Source organism: Clarias gariepinus, chromosome 4, assembly GCF_024256425.1.
Source record: "Clarias gariepinus isolate MV-2021 ecotype Netherlands chromosome 4, CGAR_prim_01v2, whole genome shotgun sequence".
Lineage (NCBI taxonomy): Eukaryota > Metazoa > Chordata > Actinopteri > Siluriformes > Clariidae > Clarias > Clarias gariepinus.
Window position 1 is genome coordinate 2986732 of NC_071103.1, and position 22411 is coordinate 3009142.

At 40.3% G+C, this 22411-nt stretch overlaps 2 protein-coding genes across 2 annotated transcripts; both read left to right on the plus strand.

The window, feature by feature from the left end:
- Positions 1-4297: 4297 nt before the first annotated feature.
- LOC128519991 (uncharacterized) lies at positions 4298-10836 on the plus strand. The gene is made up of 11 exons (XM_053494002.1): positions 4298-4396; positions 4785-6253; positions 6327-6461; positions 6626-6755; positions 6850-6978; positions 7374-7478; positions 7595-7758; positions 9573-9723; positions 9820-10383; positions 10480-10574; positions 10666-10836. The coding sequence occupies exons 1-11, from the start codon at positions 4321-4323 to the stop codon at positions 10834-10836; spliced, it is 3189 nt and encodes a 1062-aa protein (XP_053349977.1). The 5' UTR covers positions 4298-4320.
- A 2353-nt stretch (positions 10837-13189) lies between these two features.
- arf2b (ADP-ribosylation factor 2b) lies at positions 13190-19003 on the plus strand. The gene is made up of 5 exons (XM_053493698.1): positions 13190-13325; positions 14208-14369; positions 15402-15512; positions 16567-16691; positions 16861-19003. The coding sequence occupies exons 2-5, from the start codon at positions 14222-14224 to the stop codon at positions 17020-17022; spliced, it is 546 nt and encodes a 181-aa protein (XP_053349673.1). The 5' UTR covers positions 13190-13325; positions 14208-14221; the 3' UTR covers positions 17023-19003.
- Positions 19004-22411: the final 3408 nt, after the last annotated feature.

Genomic DNA, 22411 nt, shown 5'->3' on the forward strand with positions numbered 1-22411 from the left:
TTTTTCTTTACGACTGTTATGATAAACAGAAACCCTGGGTGATGTGCTGAGTCGCGTGTCGACAGCCGATTGGTGTGCGAGATGAGTTACGAAACTCGGCGGTATGTGAGTTATGTCGCAGGGGATGGATGAAATATCTCCGGAGAGACTTTGAAAATTGATACAATACTAGCAATAAACAATAAATACATTTAATTAGTAAACATAGAAAAACAACATGGTGATGGAAAAAAAGTGAATAAAAAAAAGAGTTGTGTTGGTGTATTTTGAACTTGATTATAGCTCTAGTTAAGCATGTAGCTCATCTGACACACACTTTCCTGGTGTCTGAGAGCCGGTGGGATTAGGTTCCACTAGGACAGCGTGGGTGTGTGTGTGTTTCTTGCTCTTGCCGGCTAACGCGCATTCAGAGTGAATGAACTGCGAGAAGAGTGAACCTTCGAACGCTTTCATGTTGCTGTAATTCGAGAAGAACAATAAATGGGCTCTTTTCACTGGTATGTTCATAAAATTTACTAATAATTCTGATTTAAAATGTGTAGTACATTTAACTATTCATAAAATATGAATTTAGTAACTTTTTCAAGCATATCGTGCCTTATTACATGTGTGGAATAGGAAAAGTAGCTAGTGAACAGTAGCTAACTGCTTCACTTTCATAATTGATATTTTTGTTAGTTTTATGCGTGTTAATGATGCATATTTTGTTTTAAAAAAAAAAATTAATTCCTGCTCATAAAATTCTATTGAGCCTGTTTATACTGATTAAAAACGTACAAGCCTGAAGTGCGGGTTATATGGACGGGGGTGCTGCGAGAAGACATTCAAACTTCAAAAGACGATGGGAAGTCGATCAGGAGTGTAAGACAGCTGGCAGGATTGAGTGAGTGGTGCAGTAGGAGGTGATCGCGGAGGGAAGTGTGGGTGTATGCGGGGAAACCGGGAGACTGACTGAAGCAGCTGGTTGCACAAGCTCCTGCTTGCACCGAAATGTCTCTGCTATTAATACACCCCGGCACTGAGCCAACTATGTTTGTTCAAACACACACACACAAACATTTATTAGGGTGTTGACCAAGTATTTATTGTTTCTATTATTGTTGAAGATTTTCGCATATATATTAGATTTATCTCCATCATTACTGAAATTCTCTGGCATTCGTGTAAAATGCTCTTCTAATCACAAATTACAGCAGTTGGTGCTGTCACGTTTGCAAATTATTACCAATAACATTTACATGAAATTCTCTCTTATTTTATAGCAATTACACTTGCAAGCCATGCGTAGTAGTTTCGAAAAAAACCTTACATGAAACTATTCGGCTTCTCACATTAACATAAGCACTTTACTGCATATCGTCCTGTGTATGTGACAAATACAAATTTAATAACATACAAGGTTATTGTGTTAATTAGATGTACCTCACATTTTCATAAAATGCTCTCACATTTATTACTTCTCCCGTTTTCTTTTTGCCACTCGAATTGGCGTAAACTGCTTGGATAATTTCGGGTTTAATCATGTTTGAATATAATTCTTTCACATTTTTTACTCTTAACCTCCATTTGCCAAAAAAAAAAAAGACTTACATTTCGTCTGAAAACATCTTACATCTCTCACATTTGGTCTTAAACTCGTGTTTTCTTTGGCATTTAAACCAGCATAAGATGTTGATTTTATATGACGTGTTTGGATTTGAGATGTGATTTTTATTTGACTTTTTATGTTATTTTATTATTTGTTTGAAGCACTTTGGGACACTTGTTGTTGCAAAAGTGCTATACAGATTGAGTTGAATTGAGATTTACTATGTTTACCCAATACCCATATTGGACCCCCTGCAGTTTGCGCACTATCCCAACCACATCCCAAAACAGACGACACCATCGTTACCACCATGTATCTGTTCACTCGCTCACTCACTTACTCATTGTCTATACCACCTCATCCTGTACAGTGAAACCTCATATTGCGAGTAACGTGGTTTGCAAGTGTTCCGCAAGACGAGCAAAGATTTTTTTGAGAAATTTTGACATGGAAAACAAACAAGTCTTGGTTTACGAATACCGAGTATCATATATCACGCATGCACTTCTTGTTTTGAAATTTTTCTTCTCTCTCTTGCGCTGAGGGATTGTGGGTAATCATCTCCCCTGCTGGGTCTTAGTGCACGTCTCTTACTGGTATAATCAATATCCGTGCACGCGTGTACTGTTTACTATACCACTGTGGCCACGTGTGTGTTTGTGTAAAACATATTTTATTTTGTGTCTGTATGCGTGCGTGTACAGCGCGCGTGATGAATAAAGCAAAAGCAAGTCTCATTAGAGAGGTTAAAGATCCATTTTCTCTTTGTGTCTGTGTGTGCGCGTCATTGGTCACCGTGCCACACACACACAGAGACCCCTCCTACTTTTGCCTTTACAGACACACACACACTCTTTCTCTTTGCTCTACACAGAAACACTGCTCTGTGGCGATTCTTTTCAAAGGTAAAGTGCAGGTTAATTTGTTTTATTTTTACTTTACAGCAGATTTTATAGTGTCGCTTAATTGAGTGTCATTAAAGAGATTTCTTGTTTATTTTTCAGATAAAACAGTGTTTCTGTTGTGTGCGCGCGTATATGTGAAAAGAGTGGAGGAGGGGTACTGTCTAAGACGAAGAGGGGGCGGGACTCCGTACTTTAGCTTTACACACACACACACACACACACACACACACACACACACACAAAGCGCCTGGGGCACAAACGGTTGGGATTTCTGTTGGGATTTATTTTTACTTTTTTTTTTAAAGGTGAAGTGCAGGTTAATTAATTTTATTTTTATTTTATATTTTGTGTTAATTATTTTTATGTATAAATTTTTTTGGACTGTGGAATGAATAATTTGAGATACCATTATTTCTCATGGGAAAATTAAATTTGGTTTACGAGTGTTCTGGAGTACGAGCCCACTTCTGGAATTAATTATGCTCGTAATCCAAGGTTCCACTGTATACAGGGTCACAGAAAGACCACTACGGTCGAGGCGGGGTGCACCTTGGATGGAGTGCCAATACTTTGCAGGGCACACACTCCCACGCTCATCCACACACCACGGGCAAATTGAAAACACCAATTACGTTGCCTAATCTGCATGCTAATGGACTGAGGAAGAAAACCCACCAAGCGCAGAGAGAACATGCAAACTCCATGTACTGTACATAGATTGTGAGGGGGGGTGTATCTGTTCAATTCAATGAAATTTTATTTATACTGTATAACACTTTTAACAATGGTCATGGTCAAAGAGCATCTAAAATTCAGCTACAGTATCTAGAAAAATGGCATGTGTGTTTATAAATGTTCTTAGACATCTGTTCAGCATTCAACAGAATATTTCCTCATCATCTGACTGGAAAGCTTGCTGGACCTGAAAACCTCACTCTTCAACTGGATCAGATTGGGACCAGAATCATCACACTAACCATCTCACCCCACCCCAGGGCGATGTTCTCAGTCCACTGCTGTTCACTCTGCTGACATGTAATTATTTAACACTCTACATTTCAATTAGCATTACACTCTCCAGAGACACGGCCGTGGTGGGTCCCATCAGCAAGAAAGAAGAGTCGGCATACACACATGAGGCGAAGAAACTATAGTAAGTCACTTCACTTCAGGACAGCACAGAGAGACCATGCTTCACTGAACCTTGATGGAGACTGAAGATTCGAAAAAGAGCTCAAAACTCTTTCTGACAAAGAACCTTTTTAGGTCCACGAACTCCAGCACCATATCAAAGAATGCCCTGCTTTGTCTCTGCTGAGAAAAGCCAAGCTTCCAGCTTTATTAGGACCTGGTTTTTGAGTTGCATCTTGGATCTTAACACCCTGCAGCAGACTGGTAGCTCATTGGAGACCCTGTTTCCTTTAGCATAGACATTTATATTCTTGCACATTTCCTTATGTATTCCAGTTTAGTTTTGTTTCGTCTCACAAAGTTCTGTGTTGTTTTGTGTAGCAATGATAAATGATGTATGTACTATAGCTGAATGTGGTTAAAACGACAATAAAAGCCACTCGACTTGAAATCAACATAAAATGTTGTTGCATTTAAAGTTCACAAAAATATCTCTCACAACTGCTAGTCAAACCCTACATTCGTACAAAATGACCTTGCATCTGCCTGTTTTACTTTGCGGAAAATGCTTTCACATTTGCTCCCACACTAAATAAGTTTTGTATCAAAGAGATAAACATAATGAACGTACACATCTTTCTTCTCTGTCTCTTCTGTTTTGTCAGTAATGAAGAAGACGATGATTCTTTAACCAAGATGGAATCTGAGTCTCTGTTTCAGGAATTTGATGAGGATGAGACCAGAATTACAACCGTGATTGCCCAGGCAGAGGGTATGGAAAGAAAAAATAATGAATATGGCTATAGGTGAAGTGGCTTTTGAAGTGGTTACAAATGGTTACCCAGTACTAAGATGAAGATAAATTATTGTGTTGTTTTGGAGTTGTAAAGGAAGGAACATAGTACTTCAGCACCTAAAGTGGTAGGAATTAGATATGCAGTTAATGTAGATAGTAAAGAATTAAAATACAATTTAAGAAAATAACGTGGTGGGTTTGAGGTGTAGCTTTTCTTTATTAATATAAACCATGTGATTTGCAGTTGCTGTTTCGTCAGCGCTTATTGAGCAACCAGAATCAAGAACCTAACAGTACTATGCTGCAAATTTGATATATATTTGTTTACACATAGATGTCTAGTTGTTTATTTCCTCTATTGCAGCTGAGCAGTTTCAAGAATTCTGTCCATCCAGTGTAAAGCATGGTGTGCCTCAACCTCAAACCCTGGCTCCTTTCCATAGAAGACGCTCTAAAACACTCAGGGGAGCGTCAAGCAAGCAGGCTGAATGTAAGCAGCCACTTTGGAGGTCGAGTTCAAGAAAGAAATCACTAAAAAGGGAAGAAACAAGAAGTGCCCCTTTTGAAAAGCCTTCCAGCAGTGTAGTGAGTCCCAGCATCCGTAGGTTTGAAGTGAGATGCTGCTCCGATATTTACACCAGCGGTGGAGGATCTCCAGAGCTCAGTTCTCAACCAGAATCTGCGTACATTTATGCTGAAAGCATCAACGGTTATGACACTTTTTGTTCTAGTGCAGTGCAAGACTGGAGTACACTTTGTCTTTATACAGGAACTGAAAAAACCCACAACGTTGTGCAAGGTCCCAGATTTGAGATTGCAGTAGGCACCAGTGTAGAAGCCTTGTTCGGATCGGATTCTTCTTGTGAGAGCGAGTCCATCAGAGGTGACTGTGACTCAGATTCAAGCTGTGTTAATGCAGACTGGGAGTGGAGCTTTGACTCTGAGGACGACTCATGCAACTTGGTCTACAGCTTTGCTGAGGCACAGTGGGGCTCTGCCTTATCATGTTCAGGCTCTGCTGCCTCCGGTTATATCACTGACTATGATTTGGGATCATTATCATCCTCCGTCATGGAAGGACAGTTCTGCTCTGCTTTTGGCAGCCATTTAAAGGCAGGACACTGTGTGTCAGCCGCCTGCCAGTTTGAAAGGAAACATTGTGACCCAGTAGTCAACAATTTTGACAAAGCATACCATAACCATGTCAGCCGTTTCAAGTCAGGGCACCAAACCTTGCTGGCTGAGAATTTTGAAACAGGGCATTGGGATCTACAAGTCAGCCATTTTGAGGCAGGACAATGTGACTTGCCAGACAGGTATTTTGAGCCAGAATACTGTGACTCGCCTGGCGGCCAATTTGAAGCAGGACACTGTGACTCCCCAGTTGACCATTTTGAGGCAGGACACTGTGACTCCCCAGTTGACCATTTTGAGGCAGGATACTGTGATTCCATAGTTGGCCATTTAGAGGCAGTATACTGTGGTTCGCCAATCAGCCATTTTGAGGCAGGACACTGTGACTCCCTGTTTGGCTGTTTTGAGGCAGGACACTGCGACACACCAAATAGCCATTTTGACAAGGCTTCCTTTGACCTCTACAATGCTTCCTCTAAGCAAAGCACTGCAGCCTGTCATAAGGGTAAGGACCATCACTCCGTTTTTAATTTAAAGGACTGTTCTGATCTCACATGGAATAAACTACAGGGCGTCGTGACTCATCCTGATCGCCATTACATCGCACCGTTTTTCCATGAGATGATGAAAGAGACCGAGCATGACCGAAATCAAGAAAAAGTCAAGATAAACAAAGGCTTCCTCTTCCATCCACAAAGGGTAAAGGGTTAATAATTGTCTGGAAATGGTCTTTATGATGAAACGAACAGAGACTAATGTTACAATCTCTCAGTTTTTACAGGCAAAAAACTCAGAGTATCGGGAAGGCCAGGAATATTCCGTGCTTCGTCACATACAGAACGGCTCGTATGGAGATGTCTTCAGTGTGCGGGACAAACAAACTGGGTTTACGTGTGCTGCCAAAAGGGTGAGATCTCCATAACACTTAAACTGGATGTCTTTCTTTTTTCTTTTGTTTACACCCACGTGTAGATTTATCATCCTATAGCAGTGTCATAGAGTGTTTCTGTTCTTTATACTCATCTTTTATCATTAATTTCTTACACCTTTCATCAAACCAACTTCCTGCAGATTCCTCTGAGCAGTTTCAGCTGGGAGGAAGTGGGAACATGGAGCAGACTGGACTCGCCACGTGTCCTTCAGCTCTACGGGGCTGTACGTGAGGATCTCAATGTTGTCCTCTTCATGGACCTTAAAACAGGTACATTCCGAATTATTCCTGTTTTTTATTACACCTTTAGACATCAAACACCTTGACGCAATCCCAGAAACTCTGTTTCACCTCCTCTGTTCAGGCTCATTGGCGCAGTTCTTAAAAGCACGAGGGCCTTTTCCTGAAGACTTGGCTCTTTATTATCACTGTCAGGTGCTGCAGGCTCTGGAACACCTGCACGGCAGAAAGGTCATTCACCTGGATGTCAAAGGTGAGCGTTCCCCTCATGACATTACCATGACTGAGTTTTAAAAGAATGTGTAAGTTATAGTGGGTATAGTGCTCCATTCTCAATTTATTATTGTCCAGTTTGATGCCTTTGATGCTCGAATGAAAACAACACTATTCTCAAAGTTATAAACAGTAATAACATCTTATTGTACGTATGTGTGATTAATAGAGAAGCTTTAGTTTGTAGAATTTCTATTTTTCCACATTTTACTTGCAAAATAGAAGGATTTATCCTGTGTGTTTAGTTGCTTTTTATTCTTTCTTGTGTTTAAAAAATTGAAAGCACATTTAGAAAGTCATGATTGACTCATATAGAGATAAAAAGAAACATTTCTATATTACTTAAGACTTGTGTGTGTGTGTGTGTGTTTGTAGTGGACAACGTTTTACTCTCGAAGGACAAGCGGGAGTGTTTCCTGTGTGATTTTGGATTATCTGAGGTGTTGGACCAGACCGGATACAGCACCAAGACTTTTAAAGGTAACACTCTGTGCATGTACACAACACACACACATACACACACACATACACACACACACACACACATGTGTAAACTTCATGTCCAAGCAACAGTGTGTGTTTAAATGGTGTTTTAGGTAACGGTCTGCGTGGCACAGAGAGTCACATGTCTCCCGAGGTGGCTCATGGGGATCCTCGTTCAGACAAAGCGGACATCTGGAGTAGCTGTTGCATGCTGCTGCACATGCTCAGTGGCCATCAGCCGTGGACGCGCTACTACACACACCCGCTCTGCCTGAAAGTAAGAGCACCCCACCACAACCACTAACCCATAACCGATATACTGTATACTTATAAATTAAATTTAAATATAAAAAAGAATAAATAAAATGCATTTATATTTATAACAAATAAATAGGTTTATAAGTAATCAAGCACATAAATAAATAAGTAGTTAGTAAATGAGTAATTATTAAATAAGTGATTAAAAAGATTCATGAGTAGTTAAGAACATTTCATTGGTAAATAAATAAATAATCACATAATTTAATTAATAAATAACCATATGCAGTGGAACCTTGAATTACGAGTATAATTCATTCAGGAAGCGGGCTCGTATTTCAAAACACTCGTAAACCAAATTCGTAAACCCGTAAACCGAATTTTCCCATAAGAAATAATGGAAACTTAAATTATTCATTCTACATAAACGAATAAATATAAAGTAAAAAATAAAACAATTTAACCTGCACTTTACCTTTAAAAAAAAAGTAAAAATAAATCCTGACAGATAAGTGTTTCTGTTTGTGTGTGCAGGCGCTGTGTGTGTGTGTGTGTGTGTGTGTGTGTGTGTGTGTTAATCTAAAGTAAGCTCCCCTCTCCTCCTTCTCGTCTTACACCATTACCCTTCCTCGACTCTTTTCACACACATGCGCACAAAATGGAAACACTGTTTCATCGGAAAAAAGAAACAAGAAATCTCTCTAATGATACTCGATTGAGTATCGATTGATACTCGAACGTAATCACTGCTGTAAATAAAAATAAAACAAATTAACGTGCACTTTACCTTTGAAAAGAATCATGAAAGAGCAGTGTTTCTGTGTAGAGCAGAGAGAAAGAGTGTGTGTGTGTGTCTGTGTGTGTGTGTGTGTGTCTGTGAAGGCAAAGGTAGGAGGGGTCTGTGTGTGTGTGTGGCACAGTGTCAAATGACGCGCACAAAGAGCAGGCTGATACAGAGAGAGAAAATAAATCTTTAACCTCTCTAATGAGACTTGCTTTTGCTTTACACGCGAAATAAAATATGTCTTACACACACACACACACACACACACACGTGGTCACAGTGTTATAGTAAACAGTACACGCATGCACAGATGTTGATTATATCAGTAAGAGACGCTCAAGAGACTAGTTGATTATACCAGTAAGAGACCCAGCAGGGAGAGACGATTACCCACAATTCCGCAGCGCAAGAGAGAGAAAAACCGTTGTGATCGAGTGACGCTCGGCATCAAAACAAGAAGCGCATATGTGATACATGATATTTGGTACTCGTAACCCAACACTTGTTCGTTTGTCAAATGTATTAAAAATAGTTTGGCCGTCTTGCGGAACACTCGCAAACCGCGTTACTTGCAATCTGAGGTTTTACTGTATAAGAGAAGTAAATAAAAAGTCAGTTGATAAATTATTAATTAATATGAATATAATACTAATAATAACTAATAATGTTACAGTGAGTTTTAAAATTTTAAAATTATACTATTACCAATAATGTAATGTAAAATAATGTAATCCCCAACCTACTGTCCTGTGCAAAAGACTTTATTAAACGTCTTTATTTATTTATTTTTATGCTTGATTGATTCATAGGTCACTGTGTGGCTTAACAAACAAAACCATTCTTCTGAAATTGATCAGGTACAGACAAAAAAAGTCCTTCAGGAAGCCTGGAGAACTATTCCTCAAGTCTACATTAGAAAAAAAAAGAAAGAAAGTCTGGCTCTTCGGACGCAAATATGAAGAAGTTTTGCACAGGATTATATATAGTTAGAAAAATCACTGAATATAGTTTCAGTCTCTTGGACATAATTCTTAAGTATTATCGTATAGATCGTGAGTGAGCCGGCCCCTCTGTGGGAGATTCCAGCAGGCTGTCACCCCTTCACCTGTAACGTCATCAGAGGGGGATTGGTCAAGGAGCCGGGGGAGAGAGACTCGGCCAGGGAGTTGCTGGAGAAAAGCAGCAGAGCACTGCGAGCAGGTCGGTGGTGTTTAGAGACACGGTTACCAGGTCGCTCATAATATTTAGACCTTATGAATATGTTCTGAGTGTGTGGGTGTGTGTGTGTTTGTTTAGTAGGCGGCCTCCCTGATCCTGTCCAATTAGCTACGCAGAATCAGCCCCGCCCTCAGATCTCCCCATCAACCAGCCTTGTCAACAAACCCTCAGTGGTCCTGCCTCCTGTTTCCATAACGACAGTCCGTAGTCAGGAAGCGCTCTCTGCCCCTCCTAGGATTCAGTGGGTCAGCACATGGAGGGAACGAGCAGCTGAGGAGGACTCGGATTCAGAAGACACGTATGTGGACAGTGATGGAAGGGCCGACAGGACGGAAAGATGGATGGAGTACTGGGGATTGAGAAAGCAATACAAACTTTCTGAAGACGAGAACAGCAGTGATGAAGAGAGAGAGCCCTGGTTGGGAGAAGGAATGAGAGAAAGAGCAGCTGTAGAGAAGCAGAATGAAGAGGAAGGAGAGAGCAATGAAGAGATAGAGAGTGATTTGGGGAGTTTGAGGGAGCTGGGCAGCGAGGACGAGTGGGAGCCGCTTCACCGGCTGCAGATCCTCTACGGCACAAGACGTAGACGTGATGGTGATAAGTGGTCCGAAACGGAGGAAGAGTGTGTACCCTCGATGACGAGTGAGTTAAACCTGAACCACTAAATTTTTCTGTTCCGTATCAACTTTCTTTCTATGCTTTGGAGATGCTGCATTGCGAATGTTTTCGTCTTGACAGGTTTAAATCAAACTACCTCATGTGAGCAAAACTCCAGATTAACCCTCACCTGCCATCGCAGCGTCTGCACTTCTGACACCGATCTAACTGACAAGGTGTGGATCCGGGGGTTGCCAGGTCTCATTTATCTTACGTCTTTCTCTCCCTCTCTCTCTCTAACTAAACACTTCTGCTTCTTCTTTAAAGGGTTCTGATTTGTCGGATGACTTGAGCTCCGGCGTCTTCTCCTCTTACAGCAGTCTTACAGATGAGCGGAGCTTCAATGTCGATTGGTCCGTCTCCACCAACCAGCCGCCGTCTATCAGCTTTAAAGGTAAACCCCCTCAGGTTGCTCAGTTAATCTACTTTCTGCATTAATTTTTTTTAGTGATAACGTGACCATGTGCATTTTTGTGTAGGTTTCGGGGTGGATGTCTGGGTCGAGGATGTGAGTGGGAGGACTTTTAGGATCAGAGAAAGACTGAAGGTGACACTGGGCCATGTTGCCATAGGTATAAGTTCACAGGTGAGGAGTCTAAGGATTTATTTATTCTTTTTTTTGACACCCAATCAACAGACAAATAATATGGCAAATATGGCATCTTTTTGTGTTTTTACAAAAGGTCTCCATGAGAGCGTTCAGTTTAGCCACGCTAGATGGGAAGCTAGTCTCCCCTGACACAGAGGTTCTGGAGTCACGAATGTGGCTTCTTTGTGTCCCTGCTCCGGACAACAGCACCAACTGGACCTGGAGGATCCGAGACGGCAAAATGGAGACGCAAGAGGCTGACGGACTGCAGTCGGACACATGCTCTACTATCGCAGCCTGAACACGCTATGGACACCACATTCCCCTTTTTCACTTCATTTATGTCATGATTTATTTTGGAATTGTGAATGAATGTGCTAATTGAAGAAATATTTCAATATTTTGAGCCAAATTTGAATATCTTTTGAAATCCTTTTTCCAGAGCAAGCATGGTACCTGTAACTTACAAAGACTTCTTACTGCTATTGACACACTTGCGGAATGAAGTTATATTTTTAGCACCCTCTGGTGCTTGTAAGAGACACCTTTTCTCTCTGATCCTGAACCTTTGGTGCTTGGCTTTTTTTCCCCCTCTCTTTAAATAAAGATTGAGCTTTTTTGTCAGAAACAAAAAAAAAACCCTAATAAAACAGATACATTAAATAATTGCCATTAACATCTTCAGTATGAGTGCATCGTTAACTTTATATACTTATTACAAGTCTAGAAACACCTGGTTAAAAATTAGAAACCGCAACTTAAAAATCTTATTCAAAAATGTAAGTGTTTCGCTTAAGTATTACATGAGACAGAAGGCTGTATTGCTGGATATAGCATGGCTGTGATGCAGTCATAGGCACGAGGCCAGAGGGCCGAAGCCATGACAGTCATGCTGATATTCAGTATCATTGATTGTGACAATATTTATAATCAACAGATTATAATTTGTATATTTACTTAACCAGTTATTTTGCCCGGCTAAGACATATCCTTTCGTGACCGGTGGAACTAACTAGCTAACTAACTAACCGCGACTCTCGGAGCTGAAGACCAACATTTAGCGAGCAACAGTTTGTTTTATTCTACTTTCGAATATCAGCTTTTCGGTTCCGGGTTCCGGGTTGAATCCTATTTAGCATTAACTGGAAAGCTTGTGTGCTACATAGGGTGTACAATCCATTGTTCCACACACAAAGTGGTAGTGCCCTTGGTCAGGGGTTCGAGAGGGATTTGTGATTCAGCATTGTGTTAGAAGCTGGTTAGCTTTGTTGCTCATGTTAGCTGTGAACAGAACTTAGAAGCGATTACTAAGGAGTTATCAGATGTGTGTTCTTACTGAAAGTGTTTTTGTGTGACTGGGTGTGAATGTGGGTTTTGTCAGGCAGCTGCTCTCTTCTCAGTACTGCGGACCGAACACACCTACTCTCACTCACGCTGTAGAGCACCAGTGCTGTTACTGTCTATTATCACCACTCGTCCAATCGGATTGCTCGGTCGGAACTAACTGTTATATAATGTTAGATAATCATTCACAGGTCAGGCCTGTTGTGTCACGATATCAGAAAGAATCTTAATAAACAATCCATTAATGAGTAATGTATAAGGCATATAAATGAAGACCACCATAATGAGCTCTAACATTCTTTTACTGAACCCTAGCTGAAACTTTGACAATTCAACCCTCCTGTCAACAACACTTCATGACATTGCGTGTATTGAGTAATGGTTAAGGAGCCATGCTGAGGCTCTACCGTAACCTGCGTTCTGGTACTTTTTCCTCTGTGACTATTTCTAAGCTAGATTTCTCCCAAAATGGTAAGAAAAGCAGTTCTTGGAATGTTTACGCTCCAGTTAAATGCCATTGTAACTGCTTCGACACTACCATGATGAGATATCAGTGTGGACACAACTCAACACAACTCAACATTCTCCTCACAGGATTTATATAAATACAGCATCAAGGAGCAAATCTTTAGAATCATTTTCTCGGTGACGTTTTCCTTTAACAGTGAGAGCGATTATGCAAACATGACGAGCATCAGGACTTTTTTTTTTTTTTTTAGGTGTGTCTGCAGTTGCGACAATAAATGGGAAACAATTACTTCCTGCTTCGTTCTGATTGGTGCGCAGCCCTTAGGGGCGGGCTAAAATCCGATTTTTCATTGACACGATTGGTCTGTTCTGTAATAGTAGGCGGGGTTTGTGAAGCCGGTGTCGGTGAGGTGTACGTGACGCCATTTTAACGTGACCGCGGTGACAGAGAGAGAACTCTCCAGAAGGCTCGTTTTTTTACAAGTTGAATTCACTCAAGAGACGTTTCTTTTCTAACACGTGACAAGTAAGTTAACTCATATTACAATTATATTTTTTCTTCCTTTTAACGTTAATATAGTGTCACGTAGTCATGGCATATATATGTATGTAGGAAGTCAAATAGCTAAGTTGGCTCATTTTTTCCCCTCACACCCACATTTCGACGGATAACCACCTCCTGCTTTGTCATTGGTTCTTGCGTGATAGCTTGACCAATGATTTAATTGGTTAAAGAAGCATAAACCAATCAGAGGACAGGAGGCGGGATCTGACAGAATACGGGTTGGTTAAAAAAAGCCTAGCTTATGATGCTAACAGCTGGTAAAATTGCACGCGAACATATTATAGATGATGTACACGACTATTTAAAATGCTAAAATAAAAAATAAAAATGACTGTGCTTTATAAATATAAATATGTATACCTGCTAGCTAAGTGGTCAAATACTGTATATAGAAATGAGTTAGCAATTTATCGTTAATGACCTATGTGTTTTGTTTATTTCGTTATTGCTAAAGCTTTTCGCTATGTAATTACAAGAAGCAGACATACAAGATGTATATTTATTTATTTATGTTTCAATCACAAGCCCTGGTTTTGTAAGTAACAATGAACGTGGCTAAGACCCGCCTACTTTCACAGGAAGAGGCCGGTTGATTGATTGACATGGCAGGTGACCAATCCGAGAGCGTATTGCCTCAGCCCATTGGAGATTAGAGCCCTGTTAGTTTGGTTGGAATTTTTACACACTTTGTTCAGATTACGATGGTTAAAAGGTTTAAGTCTTGTCAGAGTAGTATACGATCCGATACCTTGAGGCAAACTGTGATTCATTTATATTATTATTTCTGAATTTTTGTTGTTTCTCAGTGTCTTTTTTTTTTTTTTTTTTTTTTCTCTCTGTAAGATCTCTGAGGAAGGATGGGGAACGTCTTTGCCAATCTCTTCAAAGGCCTGTTTGGGAAGAAGGAGATGAGGATCCTGATGGTGGGTCTGGACGCCGCTGGCAAAACCACCATCCTGTACAAACTCAAGCTGGGCGAGATTGTCACCACCATCCCTACAATCGGTACGATGAGAGCCGCTGTCTAAGGGCCCTGTTTCTGCGAACAGTTGACCCCAAAGTCTGGTTTAATTTGCTCAATGAGAACACAATCCTTTTGCGCTTAGGAACCATATTTTAAAGAGGTGGTCTCGAGAACAATACAGCACACCCGGGCGTGAATCGAATCAAATATGGAAGCCAATCGTATTTGAGAATTATAGTAAATTGCTGTTTAGATGCGACATCATTCGTGCCATCAGTCTCCTCTAACCCACACAGCCAGTACGAATAGTAACGTCCTCGTTATCTTTTTCTTGTGTTTAATGGTGGCTCAGAAACCAAGTAGGTGCATATTACCACCTGCTGTCTCATCGGTGATGTATTGTAAAAATGCAAGTGTATGGAGCACAAAGAGCAACGTGAACAATCGTTCCTGAGCACGGTACGAATCATTCGTTCCTGACGTGAAAACGCCCTGAAACTCAGGATAGGTGGGAACAGCGGTCTGAGTCTTGTGAACCCGTGAAGTTTTATCACGGTGCAATAAAACAAAATGATACAGAACTGGGGTTAAATACCTGAGGAAAGTAGAAAGGTTTTAAGTGCCCTTTCTTGTTTTAAATAACAGGGCCGGGGTTTTAAAGGACTTCTCTTGAGACGTGAGAATCCGTGTTGTTATTGCAGAGCATTATTATAAGTAGTAGTAGAGCACGACCTATAATCGAAATTTTGTCTTTCCTGTTGTGCGTCTTGGTCTGGCTCGAGGGTGTGTCTGGAGTCAGAATGTAAAATTGACTCTGTGTGTGAACAAAAGGAAGCAACTATGCTTGTACAAACATTTATTTTTTGGCTTGTGCCGTGTGTGCAGGTTAGAGTTCTTTGCCCCACCCTTAGTTTTAAAAAGATAATTTCTTCTAAGGGCAGCATGTCCTGAAGTGAAGCATTACATACATGTGTATATACACACACATGCATAGCAATTAGATAAAAACTGTTTTGTGAATGAAGTTATGACCTTTATGTCAACAGTCATGTTTGTGTGTTTTTGTGCTGCAGGTTTTAACGTGGAGACGGTGGAGTATAAGAATATCAGTTTCACAGTGTGGGACGTGGGCGGTCAGGACAAAATCAGACCCCTGTGGAGACACTACTTTCAGAACACACAAGGTAACAAACATACACTTTCCTATAAACTGCCAAGAACACTTTTTTGTTTGTTTGTTTGTTTTTGTAGCTGTTTTGCATCTCGCCACAAATGAAAGTCATTGGAATTAAAGCGTGTTATTTAATTCACCTGGGATTAGTTCAGTCGAGTACACATCAATTACAGAGTGTGAGTTAAAAAAAAATCTTTAAATTAATGGTGATGATATAATCTGGAGGTTTAATTAAATTGACACATTATTAAGTATCACACATGAGGGTTTAAAAAAAAATTAAAGTTTCTCTAAGCAATAGGGATGGGAATTGCCTCGATCCATCACTGTTTGTTGATTGATGATGTTTTTTGTTACCACCTTAAGACGTAAAATCTTTAAAATGTTTTTTTTAAAAATGCCAAAGTTTTCTACCTTAACAACTTCACTTATTCATCTTCTATAGTGCTCAGGGCACACGCACACACGCACTACAGGCAGTTAGCCTAATCTGCATGTTTTTGAACTGTGGGAGAAAACCTGGTTAATCCACAGGAAATGCACATGTAAACTCCACGTACACCGACCCTGAGGTGGGAATCGAACCCTCAACCCTGGAGGTTGAAGGCGATGGTGCTAACCAACTTTTGCAACTTGATAATGAGACGTCATAAAAATGCCTTTCTGTTGCACCATTAAGAGTAGGTGTATCCAGTCAGGTTTGGTCACAGGCTGATCGACCGGTGAATTTCTGTTATAGGTGTAAAAACTAAACGGGGGAAAAAAAGATGATGTTCATGTGGAGGTCATATGTGGCAATAGATGAATCAGCGCTCAAAAGAATTTGCGATTCATATCTGAATGTTATTCTTTTTCCGCATTTCTATTAAAAATAATTTATACTTCCTTTATTTTGTCATGATGCATCATTTTCCTTTTATTTAGTTTCATGTTTCTCTTAGTGAAAAAAATTAACCCATGACAGTGATGCGGTTGCAGTTTGTGATTATCTTAGGAGAAATCACATGCTTTTGAGATTTTTAAAACATCAGTCGTCATGCCAGTCCTGTCTGTCTGTCTCTCAGGATTGATCTTTGTGGTGGACAGCAATGACAGAGAGCGAGTAAACGAAGCGAGGGAGGAGCTGACACGGATGCTGGCGGAAGACGAACTGCGCGATGCTGTTCTCCTCGTTTTCGCAAACAAGCAGGTGACTGAATTCTGCATTCTGTGACTGAATCACCTTTTACTGGTTTTAATTGATTGTTTTAAGCTACCTTCACGTGTATTAAATGCACTTTCTCACAAATTTATGCTGTAGCAATGATAAATATTAGCATTATGATGACGTACCGCCTGCTGTCGTTGGTGTTGTTTAGGACCTGCCCAATGCGATGAACGCGGCCGAGATCACGGACAAGCTTGGGCTTCACGCGCTGCGCCACCGCAACTGGTACATCCAGGCCACGTGCGCGACCAGCGGGGACGGCCTGTACGAGGGCCTCGACTGGCTCTCCAACCAGCTGAAGAACCAGAAATGAACCATTCCACCCTTCCTCAGACCAGTGTGTGTGTGCGCGCGCGTGTGTGTGTGAGAGAGAGGGAGGTGTTGCCCTTGCCTAAACCTTGAATGGTCTCAGTATATTTTTATCCCCACAGAGAGCAAGAGTGAGTGTGTGTGTGTCATTTTACCAACGTTTGTGTGTGTGTGTGTGTGTGTGTCTGTGTGTGTTAGACTCGAATGCCCCATTCAGCACAAACCTCAACGCTCTGAAGTCCTTCATAAGGGTTTAGGCTTCACTGCCTCCTGTGTGTGTGTGTGTGTGTGTGTGTGTGTGTGTGTGTGTGTGTGTGTGTGTATGTGCGTGCGTGTGTGTGTGTGTGTGTGAGAGACTGAGAAAATGTGCAAGAGTTTACTTAAAGTGTGTGTATGAGAGAGAGAGAGAATGTGTGTGTCTGCTTGGACCATAGATATACACGTTCTTACCCTGCGTTCATTCTAGCAAGTGTCCCGCGGCTGCTTATTTCACGTTTGCACGTGACGCGTCGCCCGGTCCCGTGTCTCACGTGTTGGTCCGGCGTTCTTCACTCATACCTTCAGTTCCTACCTGACTTGTACAGTTATCTTGCTTTCTGAATTTGACGCTAAAATCTAACGGACGGTTTTTAACACGGATGAGCACGCAAACCTTTCGAGTTCCCTTTCGAAACAGTTATAAAGTATGCAGGTCAGGCCACGCCTACAAGAAACTCAAACGTGCTAGTATGAACGCGGAGGGGCAGAGATACGTGATGACGCCCTTTATGTACACCGCCACCACCAGGGTCTTTGGGGTGGGGTGTAGTTTTAGTGTTACGTGACATTTCATTTCATCTTCTAGAAACACGTGAGAGAGAGAGATGTTAGCTTGCGCATGCATGTAGTTTACTGCTAGCTAAGCCGCTTTTCATTGTTAACAGGTCAGCTTGTCGGATTCGTGTAACATTATTTATTTGTTTAAGGTCAGTCGAAGAGAGGGTAACGTATAGGGGCGGCGGCTTCAGTGGTGTCGTCTCGAATGTGTATCTCTAAAGCTCAGAATGAGAACGGACCCCGGCGTGCCTTTCTCTCCATCTCTCTCTCACTGTCTCTCTCATTCTCACACGCACACACACACACACACACACACACGCACTCTGCTCCTCCGGTCAGAATAATTCTTTTTTTTTTTTTTTTTAAGTTGATTTCAGACAGCGGAGGAGGAATGGTTTTGCGACGTGCATGACGATACTGCTCTGTCCTTTTGAGAAAGTATGAAGAAGTACTCTCTGACATTTATAAGTCTGTTTCTTTAGTGTGTCGTCTGATCTGTACGTCACATGATCAATGATCGCTAAGCCTGCTACTTGGCACGATACCAGATACGGCTAACGACAAAACGATGTTTAATCAGAGCGGTTTGTTAGCAGTCACGGTGTCTGTATGTTTGTGTGTGAGAGAGAGAGAGAGAGTGAGTTGTGTGTCCTGACAGGGTGTGTGTAAAGCAGTATTTGCGAGCAGGATTGTTTGGTTTACGACAATAACTGTATAAAAAAAATCCACCACTGGCGTTTGAGGCGTGTAGAACACGGGGCCAGACGTTCTTCTCTACGGGTGCACGTTCGTTCTGTCCAAATCATGAAGAAGCCCTGGTATGCTTGTGTGTGTTTGTGTGTGTGTGTGTGTGTGGCTTAGCAGGAACGGCATTGTAACCTGTATCAGGTTGGGAAGATCATTTTTTTTCCATCCTTGATTGTCCTTTATTTAAAAGAAAAAAAAGATAATAATCACATTTCCCCTCCCTCCCGCCTCTCCTCCGGTTTTAGTTTTCGGTCCTGACCGGGTGAAGGATAAGAGACCAGACGGAAGAGTGTGTCCGGGTTCTTGACTGTACACTACCTTACCTTTCAACCGAGCACAATCACTGCTACATTCCCCTCTCCTTGTACTTTTGGACTTGATTTAAATTAAATAATAAATAAAATAAATAAACCCTTTGATCACTTGTTTCTTAAATTATTATTTTATTTCTAGGTGTTGTAGACACTGACACTGGTGGTCTGATCATCATAAATGTGGTGAGAGTTTCAGACGCTACAAGAATTCTTGTTTAGCGACAAGTTACAGAGTCCATGGCACGCTCAGGACACAGTGATGAAACAAAAAAACAAGCCTGGACAATCTGGAAGTTGAGTCGTGTCTGCGACTTGTTAGTTTAGTAGAAACGTTTCACTGCTCATCCAAGTAGCTTCTTCAGTCAGAATGGATCTTCAGTCTTCTTCAGTCAGACTAAAGAAGCTACTTGGGTGAGCGTTTTTATTAAACTGAGAAGTCGTCCAGTTGACATGACTCAACTTCCAGATAACCTCACCTGGATGACTGAGAATCTTCACAGACATGCCTGGACAATGTAAACGAATTTCTCTGATAACAGCCCACACACACACACACACACACACACACACGCAATCGGAGTAACATCGAGTTGTGTGATTTTAACCATTTATGCAATTTAATCAGTTTTCTGTTGGTTCAATTAGTTGCATCAATTGCTTAGTTTTTAAAATATTTCTGTAAATTATATAAAATACTATATTTATTATACTTATTATATACCAATAAGGTAATTTATATAAAATCAACAAATTCTTTATATATCATAGCTTTGCAGAAAAAATAAAATAAATTCTTCCGCAAACAGAAGAATAGTTTCACTTCTTCTTTTGAGTTTGTGGAGAGGTTTGTGCAACACCGCCACCTACTGGACTGGAGTGTGGAGCTGAAGAATGGCGGGGAAAGAATACGGTGATCGGTTTTACGAGAGACATGACATCTAGACCATGTTAAGTCAAATCTGATTTCCTTCACATCTTTACGACTGGAGTGTCCAGACTAATGTTAAAATGATCGGATTGGGCTGCTGTCTGAACAGGAATCAAGCCAAGCTGCCACTCTTAAACCCTTGAGCAAGGCCCTTACCCTTAAACCCAAAGTGACAATCTTTCATCCCTTCCAGCTTTGCCTGTACAGATGCGCCCCCACACCACCACCACCACTCCCCAAAGTGCTATCAGACATTCCACCTCATCCTCTGTTCAGGAACTATTGTTTTTCATTTCCATACTGCGGTTTAGCCGGCTGGTCTTCCTGAAAGCATAGTTAATTTAACCACACAGAAGAGTGTGGCTTTTATGTACTCAGCTGTAATAGTACCAAAAGTGGAGAAAAGACCTTCCATGACCTCCTAAAGCATAGCAACTTAACTTTCTACAAAATTATAATTTATATAATCGTTGATATTATCATTTAGATATCATTTATCTTAATTTTTTCCCATCATCTTACTGCTTACTTTTCAACCACAGATCTATGTCCGTAACCACGTGATCTTGTGGACTTAAACCTGCGTCCGGTTGCGAGTGACGTCACGGGACAGTCTATTGAAAATGGCAGCGCTTCAAAATCGAATCGAGTCAGCAGTTTACCTCTGATACACACTTCTAATGTTTATCCGAAAAGGGACTTGTGTGTTATCTAAGAACATCAAGTGATGAAGATTGGCTTAAATGTAAGTCTAATTCTTATCAGTCGACTCTGATAACAATGATCAGAGACATGTCGCACGTTAAATCACACACACACACACACACACACACACACACTGAGCTCAAAGGTTGCTGCTGATTAAACACAGTACTATCACTACTACATACTCAGAACCGTTTACGTAGATCAGTGTGACTACTAACACATGGAAATCTACACAAGAGGCGACTTATCATTAAGACTATTGCCTAATATAGGTGTATTAATATTGATTATGAACTATAAAAAAATGAAGGTGTAACATGGAGACAACATGATTCGTTCATTAATGCACTTTTTTATTCATAAGTAAAAAAAGAAATAAATTATTTGGACTTTTATCTGTAAATAAACACATTTTTTATTAATAAAAGGATAATGTAAGATGAGATGATGTCATTTTTCAAAAAATTATTTGACAAATGTATTGTGTATTAAAATCATGTAAAAATGAATGAATTGACAAACATTAAATCATGAATGTGAAGTTAAGTTTTTTTTTTTAAATCACATGAATCAGGAAAAAATATTATTTTGATTAAAATAATTGTGTAAAAACAATCACATTAATATACTGTATGTTTTTTAAAAAAGGTTAAATTAAACGTACATCTAAAACCCTTATGTAAAAAATGACACATGGAGTTTGTCTAATTCTTTACTTAGTGAAAGGTCGGGCAGATGTAGTGAGTAAGGGTAGTGTTTATACAGGAATGAAGCTACTGAAGGAGTGTAATCAAGTTAAACACGTTTTTCAGGCCGGGTAAAGCCTGCGCTGCTGCTCTGTCGTGTCCTTTGTTTCTATTTTGGAACATTAAAAGCTGGAACTGAAGCAGATTTGCATTTTTTTATGTTAGCAGGATGTGAGTCCTTGTGCCAAAACGAATCATTATATAATTCAACTATGAATTAAGTGTGTTTGATGTTAAGGATTGTCCAGTTGTGTTCTGTATACTCCGTTCCTGGGTCTCTGCTGTCACATTTCATGAATTTTTCACACTGTAATCATAACCATCATGGAAACGAAATGTACCTGTGGGATATTTCATAAAATAATTTTTGCATCGTATAAAATCAGTGTTAATTCTTATTCCATTACCAGCTGCTACCAGTAGTTCCAGGTGTGAAACGAATACCCATTTTACAGTAAGTTATCAATACGTTTCCTTAGTAACAACTTATTCATTCTGTGAATGCGTCATGTAATCTACTAACAAATGTGCTATTATTATTATTAAAGAAAGAAATGTTGAAGTTTTCTGCGATGTTTATTGAGCTACCAATCATGGAAGGAGTCTCCAGTGTCAGCAGAGCCTTGTTATGTTTTGCGACATCCGTAGTTCAAAGGAATTTTTATGCTTTGCTTTTTCTCAATAAAAGCTAGCTGTGTTTTTTTTCTCTATCTTATTAACTTCATGAGATCAACAAGATACTAGCAGAGACTCAGAGAACACTAATTTATTCCTAACCAGAATGTTAAATTAGTGCTTAAACAAGCAAAAATAAGCAAAAACGTATTTGTGAAAATACTCAATGTGTCCTACATTTTGCTAAATTTGCACGACAATCTGTACATACTATTAAATCAAAACAAAGGCAGGTGCTCACATAACATGATATGTTTGCGGTTTTGTTTGACTTGTGACGCCCTGTTTATATACGCTATACAAAAAAAGTCACATACTAATATCGTGGACTGTTGGATCGTCTTTTGCTTTTATTATGGCACGCGTTTCAATGAGGTAATGCGAAGACCAGCATTTATTTCCATCATTCGTTTCTCTTCAAGAGCTTGTATTGATGATGATTGAAGTCATGATTGAAGA